This window comes from Rhinolophus ferrumequinum, chromosome 23 (assembly GCF_004115265.2).
Source record: "Rhinolophus ferrumequinum isolate MPI-CBG mRhiFer1 chromosome 23, mRhiFer1_v1.p, whole genome shotgun sequence".
Taxonomy (NCBI): domain Eukaryota; kingdom Metazoa; phylum Chordata; class Mammalia; order Chiroptera; family Rhinolophidae; genus Rhinolophus; species Rhinolophus ferrumequinum.
The window spans coordinates 815,559-838,639 of record NC_046306.1 but is presented as its reverse complement, the minus strand read 5'-3'; the positions used below and the strand labels follow the sequence as shown (position 1 = coordinate 838,639).

At 56.2% G+C, this 23,081-nt stretch overlaps 2 protein-coding genes across 2 annotated transcripts in view; one reads left to right on the top strand and one right to left on the bottom strand.

Annotated features, from left to right (window-relative positions):
• DIDO1 (death inducer-obliterator 1) overlaps positions 1-2,715 on the bottom strand; it is a 42,055-nt gene extending 39,340 nt beyond the window's left edge. Inside the window, exon 1 of the mRNA XM_033094547.1 lies at positions 2,582-2,715. The gene's annotated coding sequence lies outside the window, so the exon portion shown is untranslated. The remainder of the gene's footprint in view (positions 1-2,581) is intronic.
• A 7,370-nt stretch (positions 2,716-10,085) lies between these two features.
• On the top strand, positions 10,086-16,320 carry GID8 (GID complex subunit 8 homolog). Its single transcript, XM_033094546.1, has 5 exons — positions 10,086-10,232; positions 12,837-12,966; positions 13,974-14,170; positions 14,399-14,596; positions 15,487-16,320. Exons 2-5 carry the CDS (start codon positions 12,849-12,851, stop codon positions 15,658-15,660), a joined length of 687 nt encoding a protein of 228 aa, XP_032950437.1. The 5' UTR covers positions 10,086-10,232; positions 12,837-12,848; the 3' UTR covers positions 15,661-16,320.
• The last annotated feature ends 6,761 nt before the right edge of the window (positions 16,321-23,081 follow it).

Sequence of the window (23,081 nt, the reverse complement as noted above, 5' to 3'; positions counted from 1 at the left end):
GACAAATCAGGCCTCCGTGGGACACAGTGCCACACTGCAGGGACCCAAGGCCACCAGTGAGCTGCCTGGGAACATATTCAATCCCTGCCCTGCGAAAGCCACTCGGAAGTCACCGGGTATCCTGGGAGCAATGTTAACAGGAAGTGTAACACAAGCGGGGCTCCGAACATTCTGCAGAGACTACAAAGAAGCAGGCCCTGGGCTGCTCTGAACAGAATCCTAGCGAAGGGGGCGCCCTGTGGCCACAGGAGGTCTTACAGAGCCAAGTGCAGGACCTGCAGACTCCACCCAAATGCCCACCCCAGCCCCCCTCCCCACATAGCGACAACCCCATTGGCCCGAGGCCCACCTGAAGCATGAGCGGCCGGTCTCCAAGCCCCAGTGACACATGTCCTCAACAAGCCATTGCGAGGCTCATACCTGCACACATGCTGTGAGTGCCATCGTTTGCCAGGAAAGAAATTGGAAACCATGGGTACTAGCAGACAGTAAGGAGCACAGGGAGGCAGCCAATTACTTCTTATTTGTGCCTTTCTTATGAGAACAGAATTCAACTCACTCTACTTAAAATAGCCTGAATTTAATCAAACACTAGTAAGGACCGGCTCTTGGAAAATCAGAAGTAAATGAAAGCTACACATTACTCCTCATCACGTGGTTAAAATAAGTCTGCAAGAACACAGGCAAGTAGGAAGGAAACAATGCTGAGAAAATGCATCAGACAGAAAGTTTGTCAGCAGGGCCGGGGGCTGTCTTTCTGAAATGTCTATGCTGTGTTTAAAACAGGAAAATAGTGGACTAGGCCATACAGACGTATATACGTATATGCCAACCCAAAGAGCCACTAAGGGCACTAGGATCCAGGACACTTGGTTGGCAACACTGGACCAATGAAGGAGCTGGGATGAACTCACGAGTGCCTGCGACACTTGTCTCCAGGGCTGCGAAGACCACCTTTCTAGTCACTGCTTCAGCCCTGGTGCTGGGCACACAGGAAGCAATGAATATTCGTCAAAGAAATCAAGGAACCGTTCTAAAGGTCACAGATCTTATTTCCTTAAAATGCACAGTTAGAAGCACCTTTCCAGAAGCGTATTTCACTCAGGGCCAAGTGGCTCTGGGAAAACCATGGAACATTTGTCGGGAGTGGGCCCACAGCCCCAATTAGAACCCAGCTCTGTGATCCTGTACTTGAGCTTCGTACAAAAAGCACCCCACTCATAAAGGAGACAGCACTTGTGGAAACTGTTCACAATAGGGTCCACTTTGGTGGAGTGCCACTGTGAGCAGTTACTGGTGCCACTCAGAGACTCAGCTCCCCCCCGGCACCAACCTACAGGCACAACCGGTACCTGGATATACTGCAAACACCTTGAAATCAAAATCCACCTTTTCCTCCTACAAAACGCTCCTGACTATACATTAGGCTCAAATCTCATTCCATCAGTGTGCAAATGATAAAGATATCATTATCTACAGTCCAGGCAAGAATTAAAGTATCTTCAAACAGCTACAACTTAACTCACCACCCTGTGTTACCTAAAGCCCCATTTCTAAGCTCATTTAACGGGGTGCTAGATTCAAAGCAGAAACACTTCCCTTGAACTGCAGTGTCTCACAACCTGGCTGGGGAGCAAGGTACAGAAACAGAGGGAGGAGAAAGCGAACGGAGATCAGAGGGTCCAAGGCGTGAGACAGAACAGGGGTGGCCACAGGCACACGCCCGGGGGAAGGCAAAAGTTTGGACAGTAAAACGTGACACAAATACGGCTGGTGTTAACATCAAATCGACAAGTCAGGCAACAAACAAAACTAAACCCCAGTACTTTATGACTAGGCACATAGCCAGCAAGAAAGCGAAAGCGGTTTTCCGAACGCCCCTCTGCTTCCTGCAGCACCAACCACCACTGCCCTCCTGTTAGCCTTCACCAGAGCAGTCGGCCACCAATGCAAACCATCGTGAAATGAAAGCGCACAAACCCACACTTATAAAAAGATCTAGAACCAAACCTCACGATCCTTCAAAACGTCTAGGGGAACGAACTGGGTTTTGTTTTGTTTTAAAAAGGAATTCAATCCTACCCGTTAGTTACTTGAAACAGTCATCGTTTCGACGTATAAACCAACCAGACCGCAACTTGGAGGAAAAAGCATTCTCCCTGCCTCGGACTATTCGGCCTCCTGTTACTGCTGCTTCGGAGCAAAGGGCAGCATCTTGCTCAGTCCTTTCAGTCCGTCCAGACAGGGACCAACCACCGAGCCAACAGCTCCCGGGGGCTCGCCCCAGGCCGGCGCCGAGCGCGGAGGGGCCGAGGAGCCCGCGGCCGCACAGCCCCTCCGTGCCCGCCGCCCCCGAAGCCCCCGCCCGCGGCGCCGCCGGCCCGGCGCGGCCCTGCTCCCTCCTCCCTCCGCCGTCCCCGGGCCGCCATCTTCTCTTTCCGGCGGGAGCGCGGCCTGGCGCAGACGCCGCGGCTCTGGGCGGGCCGGACTCGGGAGCCGCCGCCGCCCCTGCCGCCCGCCCGCCGCCGAACGCGCCCCCGCGGCGGCCAGCCCCTCTACCCGGCGACCAGACGCCACTCACCTCGGGTCCCAGGCCTCTAGGGTCTCGCGGCCATTTCCTCCGAGCGCCGCGGAGCGAGCGGGCGGGCGGGGTCGACGCCGGCCACTGAGACGCGGGGCCTAGAGGGCCCGCCCGCGCTGCCAAAGCTGGGAGGACGCCGACCATCGAGATGCCTCGGCTAGAAAGGCCGCCCGCGCCCTGAGTGGCGCCCCCGAGTGGCAAGCGGAAGGAGGCCAAGTCCAGGCCCCGCCCTGTGCGCACGCGCCGTGGCACGCCTCTCACGGCCCAAAGCTGGGGGCGGAAGTGGCGGGGACCCCGGGCTGCGAGCCGTGGTGGACTGGCTACCCCAAGGAAGCGCACCAAGGCCCGGTTCCCGTCGGCCGGCGGCCCCGAGGATAAAGGAGCACGGCGCAACGCCCCTTTCCCCCCGTGCTGCGCTGTCAGTTTCTCCTGGACTGGATGGAGCGCGCAGCCCGCGAGGCCAAGGAGCACAGCGAGCCAGCTCCGGCCTCCCCACGGGCACGCAACGGGGACACGCGTGCCCTGGGGGCTGGAGGGAAAGGCGAGAGAGTAACTGTCCAGAAAGAGAAAGGGCTCTGGCAGAGGCATATCCCTCCACGTGTATTTTTTTTAGGGAGGGCGCAGCTCAGTGGCCCACGCGGGGATGGAACCGGCAACCTTGGTGTTGTGAGCACCAGCTCTAACCGACGGGGCTAACCGGCAGCCCCGCTCCACGTGTATTTTCTTCACTTAGTGCTGACTAGTGGACACCCCAGCACTTGCCTGGCCCCAAATACTCAGCCGATCTCAGACAGGTGCTGCCTCGGGGCACCGTGGACACTGGACATCTGCCCTGAAGGCAATAACTCCTGGGCCTCTGCCCTCCCCCCCTTACGTGCCTCCGTGGTCCTTAGAAGCAGGACCGCCCGGGCCGAAGGCGGAAGGGGGCCCTGTGTGCAGTCAAGCTGGGCCGCTGACCCTAGAGATAGCCCAGAAGCTTCCATGCGCTGAGAACCGGGGGCCTGGGGCAGGGGGCTTTTTAATCAACATCTCTCAAGACAAGGCCCGCCAGTTTCTGAGGAGACGGGCAGTTCTCTTCAAAAGAATACAACATTGCTGGCGTGGTTCCCTTAGGACCACCTCATTGAAACCTCCAGGGAAGGGCTCTACTCTTCCATCTTGATTACCTTTTGCTCCCAGGCAGGCGTAGTGGGAAGTTTAGGGACCAGACAGATCGAGTTGAAACTGCCTTGAACAAGCAGTGTGATCTCAGGAGACTTGTAAAGTGGGGCTGGTCTGCTGGGGCAGGTCACATGAGGCCGACCTACAAAGGGCTCCCTAAGTGGGGGCTGGAATGGGGGAACCTGCCTGCCCAGCCTGTTAGCTGAGGATCCTTAAATGAAGCAAGAGCAGCCGCAGTGTCTTTCTGCAAGGTGAGGCCTTAACTCAGGTGCAGTGTCAGGCCAGGTGCTTGGAGGGATGAAAGGCACTATGGATGGGGGGGGGGGGGGGTAAGAAAGCCCAGAGTGGAAAACCAAGCAGAGGGAAGTGGAGAAGCCACAGGAAGCCCCCACCGATTGCCACTGCAGGATGGGGTGACCCTCAGAGGCCTCTTGTGCAGTAGCAGGAAATAGAACCCCTAGGGCCCCTGACTGCGCCTGCCCTTCTACAGGCTCCCAGCGGGAGCTGGCTCTGACTGGGTTCTGTGGCTGAGGCTCTCCCCTCTGACCTCTTCAGGTAATTCCAGTTCCCATCACTCCTGGGAGCTGCTTCTCACTGGTGAAAAAGGCATTTCTGGAATTTAGATTGTTTTTTTCAGTTGAACCCTACCAGCTAAGGGATACTTCCTCCTAACACTTATTTTAATAGCTAACCCAAATTTTAAAAAGGAATCTCCAGTTGTCTCAATTTCTTCCCTAAACACCCACAATGCACAAAAATCCCAAAGCCCTGTGGACTGACAACAGGGGTGTCTCACAGGCTGGAGGGGCAGGAAGCTTAATAGGCCTCAAGTGGGTTTGAGTCCATGAAAAAATAAGATAGAATAAGATCACCAGCACACGTGGACACTGGTCCTGCACCCCCGACCCCCACCTGACGGAAGAGGCTCTGGAACTCACCAATCCTTTAAAAAACTGCTTCCTGGCGTTCAGACTCTTCTCACCCGTATGTTAAAGCCTGTTGGGAAGCAGGGTCCTGAGCAGAAGACCCCGATCCTAAATGAAATCCTAAAGCAGAGCACCGCTCTCGAGGTCAACTGCAGCCATGAGAGGCCAGGCACAAAGTGTCCCGGCTTTTTCCGAGGATAATTTAAAACCAGGAGAGACAGCCTCAAGTTGTTTTATTGTTACTCTCATTTGAAATTCAAAGACCCAGAGCAGCCCAGCACCCTCCCTGAGGCCCAGAGGATCCCCACCCGGCCTGGCCTAAGGCGGGGGTGGGGGGGTGGGGGGGAGGGGAAAGGGCAAGGTCGGATCCCTTCGGCTCCTCCTCCCTGGCCTCCGTCAGCAGTTTGGGACAACCCAAAGGATTCTTCCAGAACGGACACCGCCACCGGTGCCCTGTGACCCAGGGTCATGGGCTACAGGGCTCAGGCCTCACTCTCCCAGGCCCCGGGCTTGGTGGACAGACAGCAGGAGGCACTTTGTGGCCGGAGATCGACACACTACCTGCGTGTTTCCCCGTCATCCACTGGCCGCCCCCAGGCTGGACCACGGAAGGAAGGGGCGCAGATGTGGGCCCACCTCTCACTCACAGCGGGTACCCTAGTCCAGGGCCCCAGGGTGCTGGCGCCCAGAGGCTGTGTTCTTAACCGTTTGTGGAATTAAATACACGAATGAAAAGGTTGTTACAAAATATATCTCTGCCATTCCTTGGGGATAGAATATAAATTCCCAGAAACAGATAAATCTAGTCATTTACAGCTAACAAAAGCTTCAACCACTGTTTGGGGTTTTTTTTTGAGAAACACTAATTTTCACCACTTTTACTCTGTGTGAGGCCAGCTAACTTGAACAGTTGAGTTTAGGTAAATCCCACTTGCACAGTCCTACCATCTCACCAATGCTGTGACAAGGAAAACTTTCTGAGACGTTCTAAATTAAAATTACAGCAGCCAGAGAGTGAGAGACAGAACAGTTAGCCTGTGAATAGCTTGGACCAGCTCTGACTAAACACTGCTCACTGGGTGTCTGCTGGCATTTAGGGTTAATTTCCAGGTGACTGCTTCCGTGATTTTGCAAAAGAGTAGCCAGAGGCCATGGCACCCCAGGAGCCTCAGCCCCTGATGGGCACAGGAACTTGCAGATCTGCTGCTGCCCACGGCTAATCCACAAGAGCGGACACTTACATCCCAGGACTGGCCCCGCTTCTCCTTCCCTCACCCTTTATCTACAGCCAATGTGAATCCTTCCAGAAGGTATCACCTCCTTCTCCCACAACCTGATGTATAAAAAACGCTTGCAAAACTCCGGATGACGATGGCATGTGTGCCCTTTCCACCTAGCCATGCTGCTGGTGGTTTAGACTCCGTGCCCCAATACCGGTCTTCTTTTCTTTTTGGCTAGCAATGGCCTGACAAACCCTTTTTCAAAACAGACTTTCAGCTGTGGAGGTGAACACACTGGGGGTTTCAGGCAGCACGATGCTGGGGGCAGTCTGTTACAACCTCAGCAAGAGTTCAAAGAAGCGAGGAGAAGACGAATCCTGCTTTTACCCACCCAGAGGAACGAAGGCTGTGGCCAGTGCTTTTGGATTTAGTGGCATAATCCTTAACGGGAAATCCATTAAGGTAAAGATGGGGGGTAAACAGGCTTCATGGGGTCTCCATTCAGCTAAGCCACATGACATCTCAATGTGCAGAACAAGTAATAGATTCTTCCTTATCCTCCAACGTCTTCACGAAGAAACTGAAATACTGGTACAGCCCGGGCATGGAAAGGGCTCTCCTGGTGTTTGCTGCCTACCTGTGCTAATGACTGGGCGACAGCGACCCAGGTTATCCCGATGCCTCAGGTTTTGCTTTTGGCAAGTGGCTTTAAGAGCAGGGCTCCAGCCTGTAGGAGTTTGATTTTAGACTTTTGGATTTTGAGAGTAAGACAAAGACATCCACAGAGACACTGTGAAACCGGCCAATATCCTGGACAGCTGTTAAGACTAAAAGGCCTTCAGCACTTCTCCTTACAGAAGCGCTGGTCTGCCCACGTGGGGCTCAACACCTGGGCTGGCAGAACACCTGGCGGCTCCCCTTCCACAGGCCCGCCCAGCTCTCCTACGGAGAAGCTCACCCAGTTCGTGATCCCACCAGGCTGAAATCTTGGTCAACCTGGTCAGCTGCCGCAGAATAAGCGAAGTGGCCCTGCACCTTGCTGTCCCCCAAGTCCCCGGACAGCTTGTCTTTGGCGCTCTGGCCCGGGCCTCTATCATCAGTCCCCTCCCCACGGGGCCTCGTGCACACCTGGCTGCGCTTACCTTTCCCTGGCGTCCACTCACCTGCTGCCCTCACATCACTTGATGCCTCCAACGCACCTCAGAACCTCACACACGCAACATGAGCTCCTGACTTCCGAGCCTCTGCAGCAGTCCACACCGCCCCTCGGGTCCCTATTCGGCAGAGGTCCCACCCTATAAAGCTGGCGTCTCCCGCAATGCTTGCCTCGCCCTCGCCCTCGCCACGTTAGTGGTCACTGCTGTCAGCTCCGCCTGCCCACCCCCCCCCCCCCCCGCACCTGCTGCAGGGCCGCTTCACTTCGGAAAGTGCAAACACACAGCCACACACAGCCTCTCCGCCTCCCCCACAACTCATGGCGCTCTCCTGCTTTCTGTTCCCACCATGTCACTGAACTTGCTCCGGCGCCAGGAATTGCCAAATGGACACTGTTTGGTGACTGTCACACTGGAGCTCCCCACTGCACTTGACACTGCTAATCCATCTAGACACTATGCCGTCTCGGGGAGCCCGCTAACGGCTGGATCCTTCTCAAACTCTCCGGCTGTTTCTTCTCTGCTGCCTTAATGGGCACCTCCTTTGGCTAATGGCCACGTGTCGCTGCCCCCTGGATTCAGGGCTGCACTCTCTCCTCCTCCCTATGGCCTTTCTCTGAATATGGAGACCAGCTCTCACACGGTGTCGCCACAGCGCGCTTCTCTCTCCCTTAGGCTCTGGGCACCTCGAAGTCAACGAGACCCACACGGAACTCATCATCTTCCTTCCCCTCCTTCTCTCTCGCTCCACATCACGAGGGTTCTCTCAGGTGCTGCCACCACCATCAACCAGGCTACACAGCTGAGTGGCACTCTTGACTCTCTCTTGGAGCTCTACAAACTGTCCATCACCAAGAACTCATTTCCTGCCTCACTGATGGCCTCCCTTTGTCCATTTCTGTGGAAACTGCTTCTACAAAGGTCTTTCTCAAGGTCCATCACTCACTCATTGATCCCTTCACATTCTCAACAAGTATCTATGGGGCCGCCGGATGGCTCAGTTGGTTAGAGCGCGAGCTCTGAACAACGGGGTTGCCGGTTCGACTCCGCATGGGATGGTGGGCTGCGCCCCCCACAACTAGATTGAAAAAACAACAACAACAACAACAAAAAAAATGGCAACTGGACTTGGAGCTGAGCTGTGCCCTCCACAACTAAGACTGAAAGGGCAATGACTTGACTTGGAGCTCATCGGTCCTGGAGAAACACGCTGTTCCCCAATAAAGTCCTGGAAATACACACTGTTCCCCAATACAATCCTGTTCCCCTTCCCCAATAAAAAAAATCTTTAAAAAAAGAAAACAAGTATCTATGGAACTCCCACGATGTACTGGACACTTCAGCTCAGGTTTGTGGCAAATCATGACTTACTGTCAGGCCTGAGGGACACAGAGGTCTGCTAAAAGCCACCTAGGTTGACTTTAGGGTACCGTGTGAGCACAGAGCCACTCCATCAGCTGTGTTCAGGGAAGTTCTCCCATCGCCCAGGAGCTGGCCGAGGCCCAGGCCTGAGAGCTCAGAGGTACCAGCCTGCTGAGCCCAGAGCCTCCAGTAGGGAGGCAGGGCTGGAGCGGAGGAAAAGGGCAGGGGCTGGGAGGCTTTTCGGCTGTGCTCACTTTGCATAGGCCACCGGGGAACCTCCAGAGGGTGTGAAAAGGGCGGGGACCAGGAGAGATCACCCCGCCTGCAGTCTGGGTTTCAGGAAGGAGCCCCCAGGACCCCTGGGAGGGACAATCTAAGGAGCAGAGGCAGACAATAGGGGGCAGCCAGTCCCTAGATGGACTTAAGAAGCTGGAATCTGTAACTGGTTGGCTGCGGGGGAGGGGCCATTAACCTTTTACCCGGGAACATTCTATGTCCTTAGGGCACTGGCGGTCCCGCTTTTTGCTTGGGTACCCTAGAAAACAATTTTTAAAATCTGCACCCCCTCCCACACTATTAAGTTGACGCCTAAAATTGTCGACAGGGTCAAGTAGCTTCAAAGGAGTCATGACGGACATGTGATGGAACCACGTTTTCAACAGATTTGTGTCAAATCTTGGCACTTGCAGACTCGCTCCTTGGACTAACGGAAACTATCCGCAACCAGTCGTCACTGTCAAATCTCTTTGCACCTTGGAATCACTTTCTGCGAGGGGCCGACAGCACTCCCGCGTTATTCAGTTCCCTGCTGAGCAACCCACCCATCCAACCCCGGACTTCTAATTCAGGACGACGCCCGACTTCACAGGGTGGAGACCGGGGGCTGCCCTCTCCTGCCTCCCCGAAGCGCTCACGATCTTTCCACTTGAGTCTCCGGCAATGGGGAAACGAGGCCCCGCTCTGACGTCTGCATTCTTCTCGAGCAGACGAGCTTTACTAAGCAAACGATCGCGCAAAGGTGTCTCTGCTCCTTCGCGTCCCCCAGGTCCGGGCCGCGCGGCACCTCGGGACCCCGCCGCACACGCCTGCAGCCCCCGCCCGGCCTGGGCGCGGCGGACGGACCCCCGGTCCTCGAGGTCCCCGTGGGCAGGCCCTGTCTGTTCACTCATCTGGCAGCGCGCTCACCGACACGGACACGGTCGGGTAACCCCGGGGGCCCGCCTCAACCGACGGAACGGAGAACTCCTGCGGGCCGCGCCGGGCGGCTCCTCCGGGCCTGTGCGAGGGCAGGCGACCGGTCGGGAGGGACCCTGGCTCGGGGCAGCGCGGCGCGCCGGCGCCTGTTTCCCGCCCCCGCCCCGCGCCCTCCGGGCTCACACAAACGACGGAAGGGACGCTGGACCTTCGCCTCGGACTCAGTCTCGCTGTCGCCATCCCGGTGCGAAGTTCCCCCACAGCGGTGCCTCGGCGGCGGCCATCTTGCCCAGAGGACGACGCCTTTTGACTCTCGCGCCAACCCGTAGAGCGAGCGCGCCGCGAAGGGCATTCCGCGCAAGGACGGAAGCCGCGCCGCCGCGCTTCCGGGCGGCCGCCGCGCTCCGCCCCCTCGAGGGAGCCCTTGATTGGCTGCCCGCTCGCGATCTCGCGGGAAGAGGCTGAGGGGGCGGCCGCCGGTGCGTCTGCCCTCCCGTTCCCCGCCCCCGCCCCCGCCTCTGCCGCGGCCCCCGCCTCCGCCTCCCCCTCCCCGGCGCCGCCGCCCCCTCCCCGCCCGGCCCGGCCCCCCGAGCGGCCGCGGAGACCGCGCAGCGCGGGAGGCGGGATCCGCACGGTAAGATGGCCGCGGCTGGCCCAGGCGGTCGGGCCGAGCGTCCCCACGGGAGCGCGGCGGGGCGGGAAGGAGGCCGGCGTGGGCGCCGCGGCCCCCGGTGGGGTTCGCGGCCGGGTGGGGGCCGAGTCCGGGTTACCGTGCGGCCGAGGTGCGCCCGGCCGGACCCGCGCCGCGGGCCGTAGGGCGTCGAAGGTCCGAGCAGGTGTCAGGATCCGAGCGAGCTCCCGGGCGGAGGCGGCGCCTTCTGGATTTGCAAGTCAAACGGCCCCCTTTGCTCCCCGCCAAAGTGGACGGCGCGGCGTGGCGGTGCCGGGCGCCGTGACTCGGGGTGGACTCTCACTGGGTGGACACGGCAGGGAGGCTCCGGCCGTCGGCGTGTCGTTGACTAGACGAGGGAGACGTAGCACATGTGTCTGGCGGGAGCGATCTTTGTAACAACTGCTTCCGAGCAGAAACACCTGGCGAGGACGCGGGTGGCCGCTCGGAAGCGAGGGCTCCTCGTCGTCAGAATTGGGGTGTCGATGATGTCGGTTGAATGCTCAGCTGCGGAGTTCCTCCCGCACACAACAGAACCGGCCGGCTCTCCCGAGTTGTTGCTGTCCGACATCGCTCTCGCCGCCAGGGAGTGGTACTGGCGTGGTTGCTAATTACCGAGCGGAAACGCAGAGAAAAGCGCCTTATTTGACCTCGAATTGTCGAGGAATCAGAATTCAACCGAGTGACTTCAGCAGCCGGGACACATGGGCATTTGTACGAGATGCATGTCGTCTTTCGGCCCCTTCCAAGGACCTGAGGACTTTAGCTTGTGCCCCTTTGCTTCCTCACCCATGCTCTCGCTCCCTGATCTTTGCCAGACTCTGGGCTTTCCATATTTGTTGGCGGATGTCTCCCTGATGACTGTTTCCAGCGCCGAGGCCGGGACCTGTAATCAGGTGTCTGCTTGACTTCTCCAGCGGGCGGGCTGTCTCCTCGTCAGCCCGGACTCGCCCTGCTCCTCCAACCTGTTCCTCCCCCAGTCCCTCCTCATTTGTGGCCCCATCCTTCCAGGTCTCAAGCTCGCAACCTCCAGTCCTCGGTGTCCTCTTGGATCCGCCCACGTTGGGCTCAGCAGGAGGCTTGTCACAGAATCTCGATCAGCTGTGTCTCCAGCTCTCCTGCTGTCTGTCGTCTTGTTGGGGTGGCTCCTTATTGGTCTTCCTGCTCAACTCTCACCACCCACTTTTGCTGTCTTTTAAGTTTTTTTAGTTTATTGAAGCAATTTGGCACATGCTTTGCTACGTATAAAGTAGTGTCCATAACGTGTATGCCAGTGACGAAGTGGACAGCGGTGGACTCACCACCCATCTCAAGAGCCCCACTGGCATTCCCAGGGCCGGCACCTCTCTGCCCCTGTTCCCATCATAACCGCCTTCTACGTTTCATGTTTTCTAAGTACTTACTGCCCAAGCACACTTTATGTAGTTTCTCTTGTTTTTGTTCTCTACAAAAGTGTCTGCCACATCTGGGCTATCGTTGCAACTTGCTTTATTCACCCGGCTGGTTTCTAAGACTCATTCCCGTGGTGGTCATTTATCTTAACTACTTTAGTAAGTTCCCTTACGTGAATACGTGACCACCGTCCCTTCTCAGCAATCCTAAAATCCAAATCGCTCTGAAGACCAAAACTGTTTGTTTTTGTTTTTCACTTATTTGGTAGCAAAGCCCGACCTGGCCAAGGCTGTATCATAGCCTCTATGCCACTCAGCACAAAAACTCACATTTCACAGGGGAAATAACATGTGGTTATGGGTTCTGCCCCAGACCTGGGGAGGGTGTCATATACGCATGATATACTGTAAATTGTGCTGTATGTAGTCTTTGTGCAATCTGAAACATTCTGGATTCTAAAACATCTGCCCAAGGGTGTGGGGCCTAGGAACCACAGCTCTTTGTCCATGCTGCTGTTGACACCGGGGCGGTGGCTGCCACATTTCTGCCATTTTGAACACTTTCTGTGAACAGTCTTGTGTTTGGTGCCCGGATGTGAGTTTTCGAGGGGGTCAGTCTAGCAGGAGAATTGCTGGGCGGTGCAGAGCGCACGTGTTCAGCTGTACAGAGAATGCCAAATGTTTTTGCAGTGCCCGTGTATTCTGACAGCGGTGTGACAGTTTTGGAGAACTCCGTGTCTTTGTTACACTGGTCGCGTCAGGCTCCTCCGTTTTTGTCCGTGTGGTGGATGGGCAATTGCGAGCGCCTTCTGAGCGTGAACATCATAGCACGTAATTCTTCGGCTTACATCTCTGCGGCTGCCCTTTGCACGTAGGGGAGGAGGCATCTAAGTCCGTTCCCCAGCCAGTAGGGCCTTCCTCAGTCCGACCGCAGCCAACCTCTTGACCTCTTCATTCTAAGACCCTTGGCTCTTTCTTGCGTCATCCTCCTCCTTCCTGGTCCCCAGCCCTAGCCCTGCGTTCAGGTCTCAGGCCCTTTGCACTCACTGTACTTCAGATTTAAAGCGTCTTCCTACTCACTCCATCTTACTTCTCATTACGTCTCTGTGTTTATTTCTGAAACGACTATAATTGTGACAGAATTATTCACCAATTGTTAAATTTTTTTTTCCTGTAGAAATAAATCAGGATGAGTTATGCAGAAAAACCCGATGAAATCACGAAAGATGAGTGGATGGAAAAACTCAATAACTTACATGTCCAGCGAGCAGACATGAATCGTCTCATCATGAACTACTTGGTCACAGGTAACGGCTTGCAACAAGGATGCTACCTACTTCTGCCTTTGTGCACGTGGTCAGAACTATATGCTGAGGTCCCCTGGCAACTTATGCGCTGTTCAGGCTTTATAAAAACGCAGTGCTAAGAGCGTCATATGTTATCATGTTAAAGATATCCTCTTCTGGAGGGAAAATCATTGTTCCAGGTCTCTGAGACCGAAGGCAAAAACCGTTTCTTGGCTTCTTGACACTTGGAGTTAATCGGGGTAATTAAGAAAGTTCTAAGTCCATTTAGAGTCCAAGTCGTCAGTCTCCTCTGGCCAGTCTGGTAAATTATTCTGGACTGTTTCTAGAAGGTACCCAACTCAGGAGAGGACAGGGGGAAGGGCAAAGCATGCGGGAGACGAAAGTGGCCTGTCGCTAACACTCTGTCCTCCCGGGTATTGGAAATGAAAAGGGTGACTCTACGTGATAAGAAAGCACAGATGTTTCCCAAGGGGTATGTCTCCTTCCCTAGTTCTCAGTACCTTCCCCACCCCCCCCCCCCTTAGTCTCTGTTGAGATGGTTTTTGAAAAGTGAGGAGGAAATGTCAGTGTGTGCACATGTGTGCATGCACGTGCGTGTGCCTGAGTGTGTGGAGAGGCCCACGCCACTTTCATGTGGAGGCTGCAGCCTCCCTGAGGTGGGTGTGGCCGGGTCCCTGCCGCCTAGACGGTGGTGCTGCGTGTTACGTCGCCGGGACCTGGGAGTGCAGTGTCTTCGGGGAGCCCACAGCAGTACATTGGCTTCCGAGCGTTCGCTGTCCCCTCTGGCTGGGGGCTGAGGTTTGGGAGCAGGTGGAAAGGAAGGGGTACACTCCCCTCTTGCACGTGACTGGGCGTAACTGGGAAATGGCAGCGGTAGTAATACAAACTCCTGAGGAAGTTGCACGTCGGGGTTATTTACTTGAGGGGAACGGGCCTACAGGCGACGAAGAGGTTTTGTGTCAGCGTCTTGCTGACTTTCCGAGCAGTGAGGACGGTTGTCATTTCAGAGGGCTTCAAGGAAGCCGCGGAGAAGTTTCGAATGGAGTCCGGGATCGAGCCTAGTGTGGACCTGGAAACCCTTGACGAGCGAATCAAAATCCGTGAGATGCTCCTGAAAGGCCAGATTCAAGAGGCCATCGCCCTGATCAACAGCCTGCACCCCGAGCTGCTGGACACTAACCGGTACCTGTACTTCCACCTGCAGGTGAGTGGGCTGGCGGGCACGGCCACGTCAGGGACTGCCCGTGGCTCAGCTCACGGCACGAGTCGGGCTGGGACCTGTGTGGGCAAGGGGTCGAGCTAGCTGTCGTGTGTATTCAGAGGCACTCGTGCTTTACGCGTGCAAACGTAACAACTCAGATGTGTGGCGCGTGCCCTGGGATGCCCTTGGGCTTGGCTGCGCCTGTGACCCGTCCGTCTTGGCCCCGACCAGCAACAGCACTTGATCGAGCTGATCCGGCAGCGGGAGACGGAGGCAGCGCTGGAGTTCGCGCAGACCCAGCTGGCAGAGCAGGGGGAGGAGAGCCGCGAGTGCCTGACGGAGATGGAGCGCACGCTGGCTCTGCTGGCCTTCGACAACCCCGAGGAGTCCCCCTTCGGGGACCTTCTGAACATGATGCAGAGGCAGAAGGTACGGCGGCGGGACCCTGCCCACCCACCTGCACGGGGCTCCGACAGGTGACAGTGCTGAGCGACATGCGTGGGACGGCGTCAGCCCTCTGGTCTTGAGCAACGCCGGGTGCAGGGGCGCTGGCCCCACACAGTCGAAAAACCCCAAAGACTGAAGTACTATACAGTCATCCTGGGTCCCACGGGGACTTGGTTCCAGGACCCCCACGTATGCTCACGTCCCGTATCACGCGTGTAGAACAGAGCATGTAGTCGGCCCTCTGCATCGCAGGTCCCACTGCTGGTGTGAAACCCGGGCATTTGGAGGGCCGGCTGTGTCCTTGCTGAAAAATCGCACACCAGGGTGACTCCTGCAGTTCCAACCCGCGTTGTTCGAGGGTCCCCTGTATCAGGTCTCTGCCAATTTTCTCCTGTATCTTATCTTCTTGTTTTTTGAAGACTCTTAGTATTTTTTACTGAAAACCCCATACTTGCTTTTGAGACGTTCTCACTGCTGCTTCTGTGTGCCAGCCAGTGGGGCTCGTCACTTCCCCAGACGCAGCTCCCGTCCCCCATCGCCCTGGTGCTGAAGGTGTGCCGTCCTTCAGGTCCTTGGCGGGTGTTCTTCCTGCTCCGGTCTTCCTCACACGCAGCCCTCTCCAGTCTGCTGGTGGCACTTAACTGCCATCCAGGCCAGATATGACACTGGCGGCCCTGACCGTGAGCTCCTGGGTGGGAACATGCGTCCGCGTCCTCCAGGGTGCTTTGGGTTACAGGCTCCACGTTGATTTAGATGAGTTACAAGCTGCGTGTGTCAGATTGGTCTCTAAGAGGTTCAAAGTGCACGCTCTGACCAATTCTTGGCTGGTGCCCTGCGCGTGGTGGTTGTCACTGGATGTGTTTCTTTTCTAGGTGTGGAGCGAAGTGAACCAAGCTGTCCTAGACTATGAAAATCGTGAGTCCACACCCAAGCTGGCGAAATTACTGAAACTACTCCTTTGGGCTCAGAATGAGCTGGACCAGAAGAAAGTGAAATATCCCAAAATGACAGACCTCAGCAAAGGTGTGATCGAGGAGCCCAAGTAGGCCTGGGAGCGGGCCCCGCACTGCGCCCGCTAGGGCCTGCTGGCCTGTCGCTGTGACTGACAGATTTTTACTGCAGTAGAGAACTCTTCCCCCCTTTACTTTTTTTTTTTTGACCCAGCATCTTTTTAATGGGCAAACTGGCCCTTGTAAGCGCTGGAAAGCTCGCGGTGAGAGACGGCGTCCATCTGTTTGGAAGCCTGGCGGCCAACTGCACCACGGCGTGTCCTGAGGTGTTGGCATGGCAGTGTCACCCAGCGCTCGCTCGTGGGGCCCTGCTCCCGAAGGGTTTGGTGGCCGCCTCGCGCTGTGCTGTTAGGGAATCCGGTCCATGTTCAGGCCTCCCAGCCAGAGGTGACGAGAAGCACTGACCATTGTTTCGCTTTCTGTTAGCTTGTAGGCAACAGCATTTCCTTGATTCTCCGAAGCCTCATCAGGCCTTGGTCTAGAAGTTGGTCCTTACCCCTTGGTCTTTTGTTTGTTCTGTTTTTTCATAGGAAAGACTATAAATTTGTAAATCCTAACTCAAAGCCTTGTTTCGTGTCAGGGTATCGAGTTTGATTTCTTTCCCCTTTCCGTCTGGGCTGTGCGGCTTTAGGGGATGTGTGTGAGGGGGTGGGCTGTGTGTTTTTTAATTTTTCAAATATATATTTTGGTGCTGTATGTGGTGAGAGATTCTTTCCTGGTAAATCAACAAGCCATCTCTTCTAGGCAGTTTTATTGAAAATAAAGGTTTCTCTTTGATTTCAAGAATGACCAAAGTGGCCTCTGGGAAGTTTCAGTCATCTCACACAAACTTTCGTTTTTGGGGCTTCCTTCCCCATGGTGATGGCAGTGGCATCACCTCCCTGGTACCCCAGCTGGAGGCCACGGTGCCCGGCCCATGTGCTTGGGAGCGGGCAGCAGGGCAGATGCCCAGGTGCCTGGGCGTGCGCTCAGCCTCGGGGAACCAGCCCTTCGGCCTGATATGCTTTCTCATCAGCTCGCATTGTCAGCCACTTCTGTAGCTGTCCTCATTCTGTGCGCTCACATTTGTTCCCTGCCCAGGGGTGGGCAGCTTGGAAGTGACAACAGTATAGTTGGTGAGACACGAGTGCCCGTGTAACTCAGAGTGCTAACAGCCTCCCCTGGGCGCTGGTGCGAGAAGTCAATTTTGTGGATCGTTACAGAGCTCCTGACCACTCAGTGCCAGTGTCGTGGAGGTGGTGACAAAGCTGCCCCAGAGCTCGGCACACCTGCCCGAGTGGCTGGGACTCAGTCAGCCCTGGCAGATTGCTTGTTCTGTTTCCCGGGGCTCGATGGAGAGAAGTGCCAGTAGCAGCTGAATCTGGGTCCTGTGTTTGTCTTGACAAGCAAGGCCAGGCAGGTGGTCCGCCCCTGAGGGCTAGGGCCAGCTTCCTCCCGAGCCCGTCCATCATCCTGAGCACTTACCATCAAGCGTGTGTGGTGCCAGCGGCTCTCCACCTGACGCTCGCTCTCGCTGCCACTTGGAGGCTGGGAGACCCTGGTCGCGGGTAGAGCTCTGGCAGCATTCCCTTTCCCAGGGGGGTTGGTTGGTGCAACTCAGTCACCATTGGCTGGTGAGACCTGCGGTCCTCCTAGGCCCTCCCGGCCTCTCACTGGCCCTCGTGCTGCCCCTTCGATTTTGTGAACGTGAAGGGGGGTCCTTTCCTTACCCCCTAGAAGTGATGTTTCAACTCTGACTGCCTCAATAGTCATGTCAGGTGTGACCTTCCTGTGGGATTTCTTCTGGGTTTGAGGATAAAAATAAGTGAGAGGAAAAGGGGATTTTAATCTTCAAATAATTAATATTTAAATACAACAGAAGGTGGAAGACAAATATTAAGAGAGAGGTGGAGATGAAACTGCATTTTTGGAAAAACACCAGATAATTCAGCATATTCCTGATCTTTTGTCACTAACATATATGATTGTTTACATGCATAATTAATATGTAATCAATTTGACATAGTCTTCAAATGAGAGGGTCTGAGGTGTGGTAATGGGAGTCCTGACGCAGGAGTTACCCACAGACCTTTGGGGCCTGAACGGGCTTTGTCACGTGCTTGATGTGTTAGTAAGTGGTTACAAGACTGAGTGTTGGTATTTGATTTACCACTTCAGTCAGTGTGTGGCTTAATAAGCCATTGCCAGACCAATGTGAGCCAGGTGCTGGCGAGACAGAATTCAGATGTTATTCTTGCTTTCTTTTGCTCTAGTTAAGAGGTTGAGTTACTGTTCCCACGGCCTCCCTGTTAGCAGCAGGCTGGACCTCCTTCAAGGAGGGGAGGGAGGGGGCTTTGTAGTCTTTTCCCGTTTGTCACTTTTTTGGAGCAAACTAAACTTTAAAGACCATGAATGTTAAGAATAATTTGTTCTGTTTTGTCTCATTTGGATCTCGCTGTTTATTAAAACGTAATGTTTTACAGAGGTAGTTATTTCTTGTCTTTATGCTTTCTTGTGACAAGTGCCTTGAAATCAATAAAACTTGAGAGTATTCTGGTTCTCTGTGTTCCTGATAGCAGAGTCACGTGAGGAGTAGCCCGTAGTTTGGAACCTTTCCAGAGCATAGGGATTATTGCCAAGCCAGTGAGAACTGGTACTTTCTGGCTTTTGAATGACGGTTTCCAGGTTCTGGAAGAGGCACGTGCTTGTCAGCGCTGGCACTTGAGATGGAGGTCTCCGGACATGTGACCTGTGTTGTGGGGACTCTTAGAGAAAAGATGTGGAGGACACATTGTTTTGTTGTTGTTGTTTATTTTTAAATTTTATTTATTTTAAGTGTGTTTTTCCAGGACCCATCAGCTCCAAGTCAGGTAGTTGTTTCCATCCAGTTGTGCAGGGCGCAGCTCACAGTGGCCCATGCAGGGATCGCACCGGTGACCCTGGTGTTACAAGCATCACGCTCTAACCAACTGAGCTAACCGGCTTAAGGCGCTTTGATGTCTCTTCTTATTTCTGTGCACTCTTAGTTCTGGGGAGTGACAGACCCAGAGGGTTCAGAAAGAATTGTACACATTTTATGTTAGAGACATTGCCGGTCGGGCTAGCAAGCAGGACCACCTTCCGGTCTGTCATGTCCCTGTGTGAAGAAGAACCAGAGTAAGGGCGCAGGTGCCTCAGTGGTCTGTGTGCGCACCTGCGGACCTCACACCTTGAGTCAGACGTAGGACATCACGTGGTGTCAGCCAGGACCCAGGGTAGGTTTTCATGGGTGTTACTCTGACACCATGTGTGTTGTTTTTTGCAGTGTGTACGTTTTTGTTTCACAAATGTGTGTTGCTTTTTCGGATTTATGGGCAATTGTGTTGTGGACATGCGTCATGTAAACTCCATCACCATGGCCTACGTCGTGCTTGGCACACGCTTGGATGCTGTAGTTCGTGCCAGGCCTGTGGGCCATGCCTGCCCCTCCTGCACCTTGAAAAATTTGGAGCAGGCTGCTTTTGTTGCCTGTTCTTAACTTCACAGTAGAAGTTTGCATGCTTCCCTCAGAGTGGTTCTGAAGGCTTCTTTTTTCCTCCTGTAAAGATATTTTAATAAGAATGAGAGTTAAGCACCACACCACCACATTTCTGTTGAGAGCTTCAGGCTGCAAGGGAGCTTGGCTTTCACGGCCCTTACGCTTCGCTTTGTCTGGGCTCTCTGCAAACAGCACTGTTGGGTCTCGTTCATGCGTGTCTGAGCATGTGTGTGGTTTGAAATCTGCCGTGTGTTTGGAGCTCTGGCACTTAGGCTTCACTCTGGTGCAGGAAGAGCTCCCTGGGCCAGCCACCGCATGACTGGGAGCTGACCTGGAAACGTCCAGTCCAGGGACGGCCGCAGCAAGCGCAGGTCCTGCTCGCCGGGGTGTTCGTACCCGTGTGCCTCCGGCCCGTGCCTCCCACGCTGTCGGGGCGTCAGTGCCCTCCTGCACGGAGGCAGTTGTAGGACACTTGACACACACCTGCAGTGACAGCTTCCAGTGCCTTCTAGTGAAGGGCCCTCGTGCGGGCGGGAGCAGGGCACTGTGGAATGCAGACGTTAGGACGCACGGGCCTTTTGGGATTAGCACACAGGACAGGAGAGCCTCCCGTCACTGTCCCCATGTGGCAGTGCCGTCTTGGCGTCCTTCCCGCGGCACGCTCTACCGGTGGTTCTCGGTGGTGCTGTGCACGGGCAGGGGGAGCCTGGACACCACGAGGGGTTTCCCTTCCTCATGGTGAGGTCACTTACGTGGGCCTGGGACGCAGGCTGTGGCAGACATTTCCGCCCTCAGTGGACTGTCCTGTCCTGAGCTGGTTTGCCCTTGAAGGAGGCCGGCCACGGCTCAGCGGTCAGCAGGCTGCACCCCAGCCCCAGCCCCAGCCCTGTGAGGTCCTGGGGGGGTCGTCTGGGTTTATTGTTCCTGACACCAGTCGTCTGCGGCGGTGGGGAGTGTGTGGAGGTAAATAGAAACGCGGGGCCTGGCTCCATCTGCAGTGTTTGTACGTCTCCCGGCTGGAAGGCCAGGTTCATGGGGGTCCAGTCTGAGCATGGTTCAGAAGAAAGTCTGCCAGACTCGTGTACCCTGCTGTACCCAAAGGACCAGCAGAAGGAATCAACTGGACACGTGGGTTGTGTCCACACACACCTCTGAGTGCTGCCATGTGTACAGCAGCAAGTCCCACAGAGCCCTCCTGCCCACTGTGGGCGCTGAGCGAGCAGGCTCACTGCCCTGCGTGGGGCAAGATTCCACTCGCATGGCCGCTCGGGGCAGGGAGACGACAAGGTGCCACTGCTGGGCTGCTGCATGTGCCTGCCGGGTTCGGAGGGGTCCCGGGTCTGGTGGGCGCGGGAGCTGTGCCAGAGTGAGGAGCCTCTGGCGGCCGCCGGTCTGCGCGCCTCCCCCTGCCTGGTACTGCTCACTCTGCAGACCACAAGCAAGGCTTCCTGTCTCAGAGACTAGTGTCTGACTGGGGTAACTTGCCCAGCTGGCTTCTGGAAGTGAAGCGCACGGCCCAGCCACCAAGGAGTCCAGCAGGGCTGGAGGGGCCCGGGAGGGACGTGGGCGGGCGCCGGCCACACTGACAGGGTGAGAGACTGTTGCTGCTTTCTCGGCCACAGGCCACAGACTCGGGGGCAGGCGAGTCCTAATCGCTGGGCATTCCGACTGTATTCTTAGCACGAAACAGAAACGTTGTAACAGCAGTTTGTAAGATTCAGGGAATGAGCTCATCAGCACCTGAGAAGAGTTGAGCTGTTGCAGAACCTTCCAGAATTCCACATGTAGAACCGGGATCGCTCTGAGTCTGTTTGTTATCATCATAAAGTTCGTCTCTGGTTCTAGTAAAATTGCATGGTTTTCTGTCCTTGCTCCCCCTGCCATTTAAAAGATTGGTTCAACTGGAAAGGGGGCACCTCCCTCCATTGGTCTATAAGGTGTGCCCAGGGCCGAGACCCTGAGTCTTCCTTACCTGTCAGCAGTGGGCCACGGGCCTTTGTACTGTTGCTTCAGACTCGTCGTCTCGGGGAAAAACTGTGCTTGGCAGGCTGCAAAGGGGGCAGAGTGACGGGGGCACCGGGGAGACCCAGGCCCTGGTCTGCTTGGTCTGCAGTTTACAGAAGGTGGCACTGGTGGGCGGCAGGGCCTGCATGGTGGGCATAGCTCTGGAGGCTGCAGAAGGAACCAGACGACAGGAGCAATCGGCGTGAGTTCGTGTTAAAACTTGGTGGCATGTCTGCACAGCAGCACCTGGAAGACAATGGAGAGCCGCAAGCAAGAAGGGAGCTGGGCACAGGTCTGTCACCAGCAGCGGCCCTCCTTTTGAACACCAGGTGTTAAACCGTCTGCTGTAGTCTCCATACACGGCCCCCAGTCATTTTCCACCCTGAACCTCAAGGGCGGTTGGTTGGGTAGGGTTGGCCCACAGAATCAGCTAGAAGCCTAGAGAGCATGTGCCCCAGGCCACTGCCAACACCAGGTGTTCGTAGTCTCCCTTTGGAATGTGATACTTCGTGCAGCAGCTCTGGCTGCCACCAAACCTTCCTCCTCAGGACTGGAAGCCCTGCCAGGCTCAGGGTCTCAGGAAGGTGTCTAATGCTCACCCTTGATCTTTCTCAGGCCTCCCCCCCTGAACCCTCATTCACCGGCCCGTGCACTCAGCCCATGGGGCCCCCCTCGCCTCACCTCCGGCCTGGAGTATTGTAGTGGCCATGGCCACCCTACCTCCACCCTGGGTACCCTGAGCTGTGCACACAGCAGCCAGGTGATTGTGACACCCCGATGGCTCCCACCCTCAGAGCCCTGCTGCTCTCCACCTGGCCACCCTGCTTTCACCTGCCTTCTCTCCCCTCCTCAACCCCACCAGCCCCCTGTGGCCCAGGGCCCTGCCCCTCCTGTCCTAACCTACCTGCTTCCTCCTTCGCTTGAACAGACTTCATCTTGGGGACAGTGCCTGGCCCAGCCTATTTGCAGAAACAACCCTTCCCTGCCCTCCTTTACTCTGTTTTGTACCCTGTGCAGGACAGCAGCTCCAGGAGGAAAGGGACTTCGGGCAGTCAGGTGACCATGACTGTGCTTCTGGGTCTTTGTAGAAAGTTACCATCAGAGCCGGGTGCAGTGGACAGAAGTGAAGTCCTAGACAGTGGCATGTTTTGGTTGCAAGTTTAGCAGCAGTTCCCCAGCTTTCCTCTCATGGGGACGGTGAGGGTGAGGCCGTCCTGAGTGAGAGGACGCCTCGAGGGGGCTCGGGGGGGTGGCCCAGTCGCTAGGCCGCTTGGGAGGACGGGTTGAGGTGGGGAGGGTATGTGAGCTGGCGGCAGCTGGAGACAGCACAGCGACTGGAAACAGCCATTGCCATTGTGTCCCAGTGGTCCCAACGTTCACATGCTGGCTGTGCCCATCACATGGGCATGAAGCCCCCTGGGGCAGTCTTCTCAAGTAAGGGCGCTGGGGACCCAGCTTGGGCCTGGCGGCGGTCCAAGCCCAGATCACTTTTGTGAGGAGCTCAGGCCCCTACAGCCAGCACCTGCTGCGTGGACACGGATGGCGCTGAGCCGCCGGCAGGGGCACCTGGGTCAGGGTCAGCGGAGCCCACCTCCAAAGGCGTGTTGGAAAAGTTGGTTATCCTGAGTCTTACTGTGCTGGCAGTGGGTTAAAACGATCCCTCATGTTCATCGCACCCAGCCCTGTGCGGTGGGGACCACCGCCGCCCCTATTACATGGGCACACAGGCTGCCCCGCTCTGCAACGCGTCCAAGGCTGCCCGGGGTCCAGGATCACCCCCCGGACCCGCCCCTCTAAGCCTCACCAGTCTTCGCGCTGCAGGGGCGCCCCGTACCACCGCTGGCGAGGAAGCAGCGGGAGGCTCCAGACCTAGCGGCTGACCCGGGGGCGCGGCCTGGCCTCCCCGACGGACGTCTGCTGGGCGGGGACCAAGAGGCACGCCCCGCCTGCCGCCCGC

Coding starts and splice junctions, on each gene's coding strand:
- GID8 (XM_033094546.1), top strand. CDS start 12,849: ATGAGTTATGCAGAAAAACCCGATGAAATCACGAAAGATGAGTGGATG. Junction 12,967..13,973: donor CATGAACTACTTGGTCACAG/GTAACGGCTTGC, acceptor TTGTCATTTCAG/AGGGCTTCAAGGAAGCCGCG. Junction 14,597..15,486: donor ACATGATGCAGAGGCAGAAG/GTACGGCGGCGG, acceptor TTTCTTTTCTAG/GTGTGGAGCGAAGTGAACCA.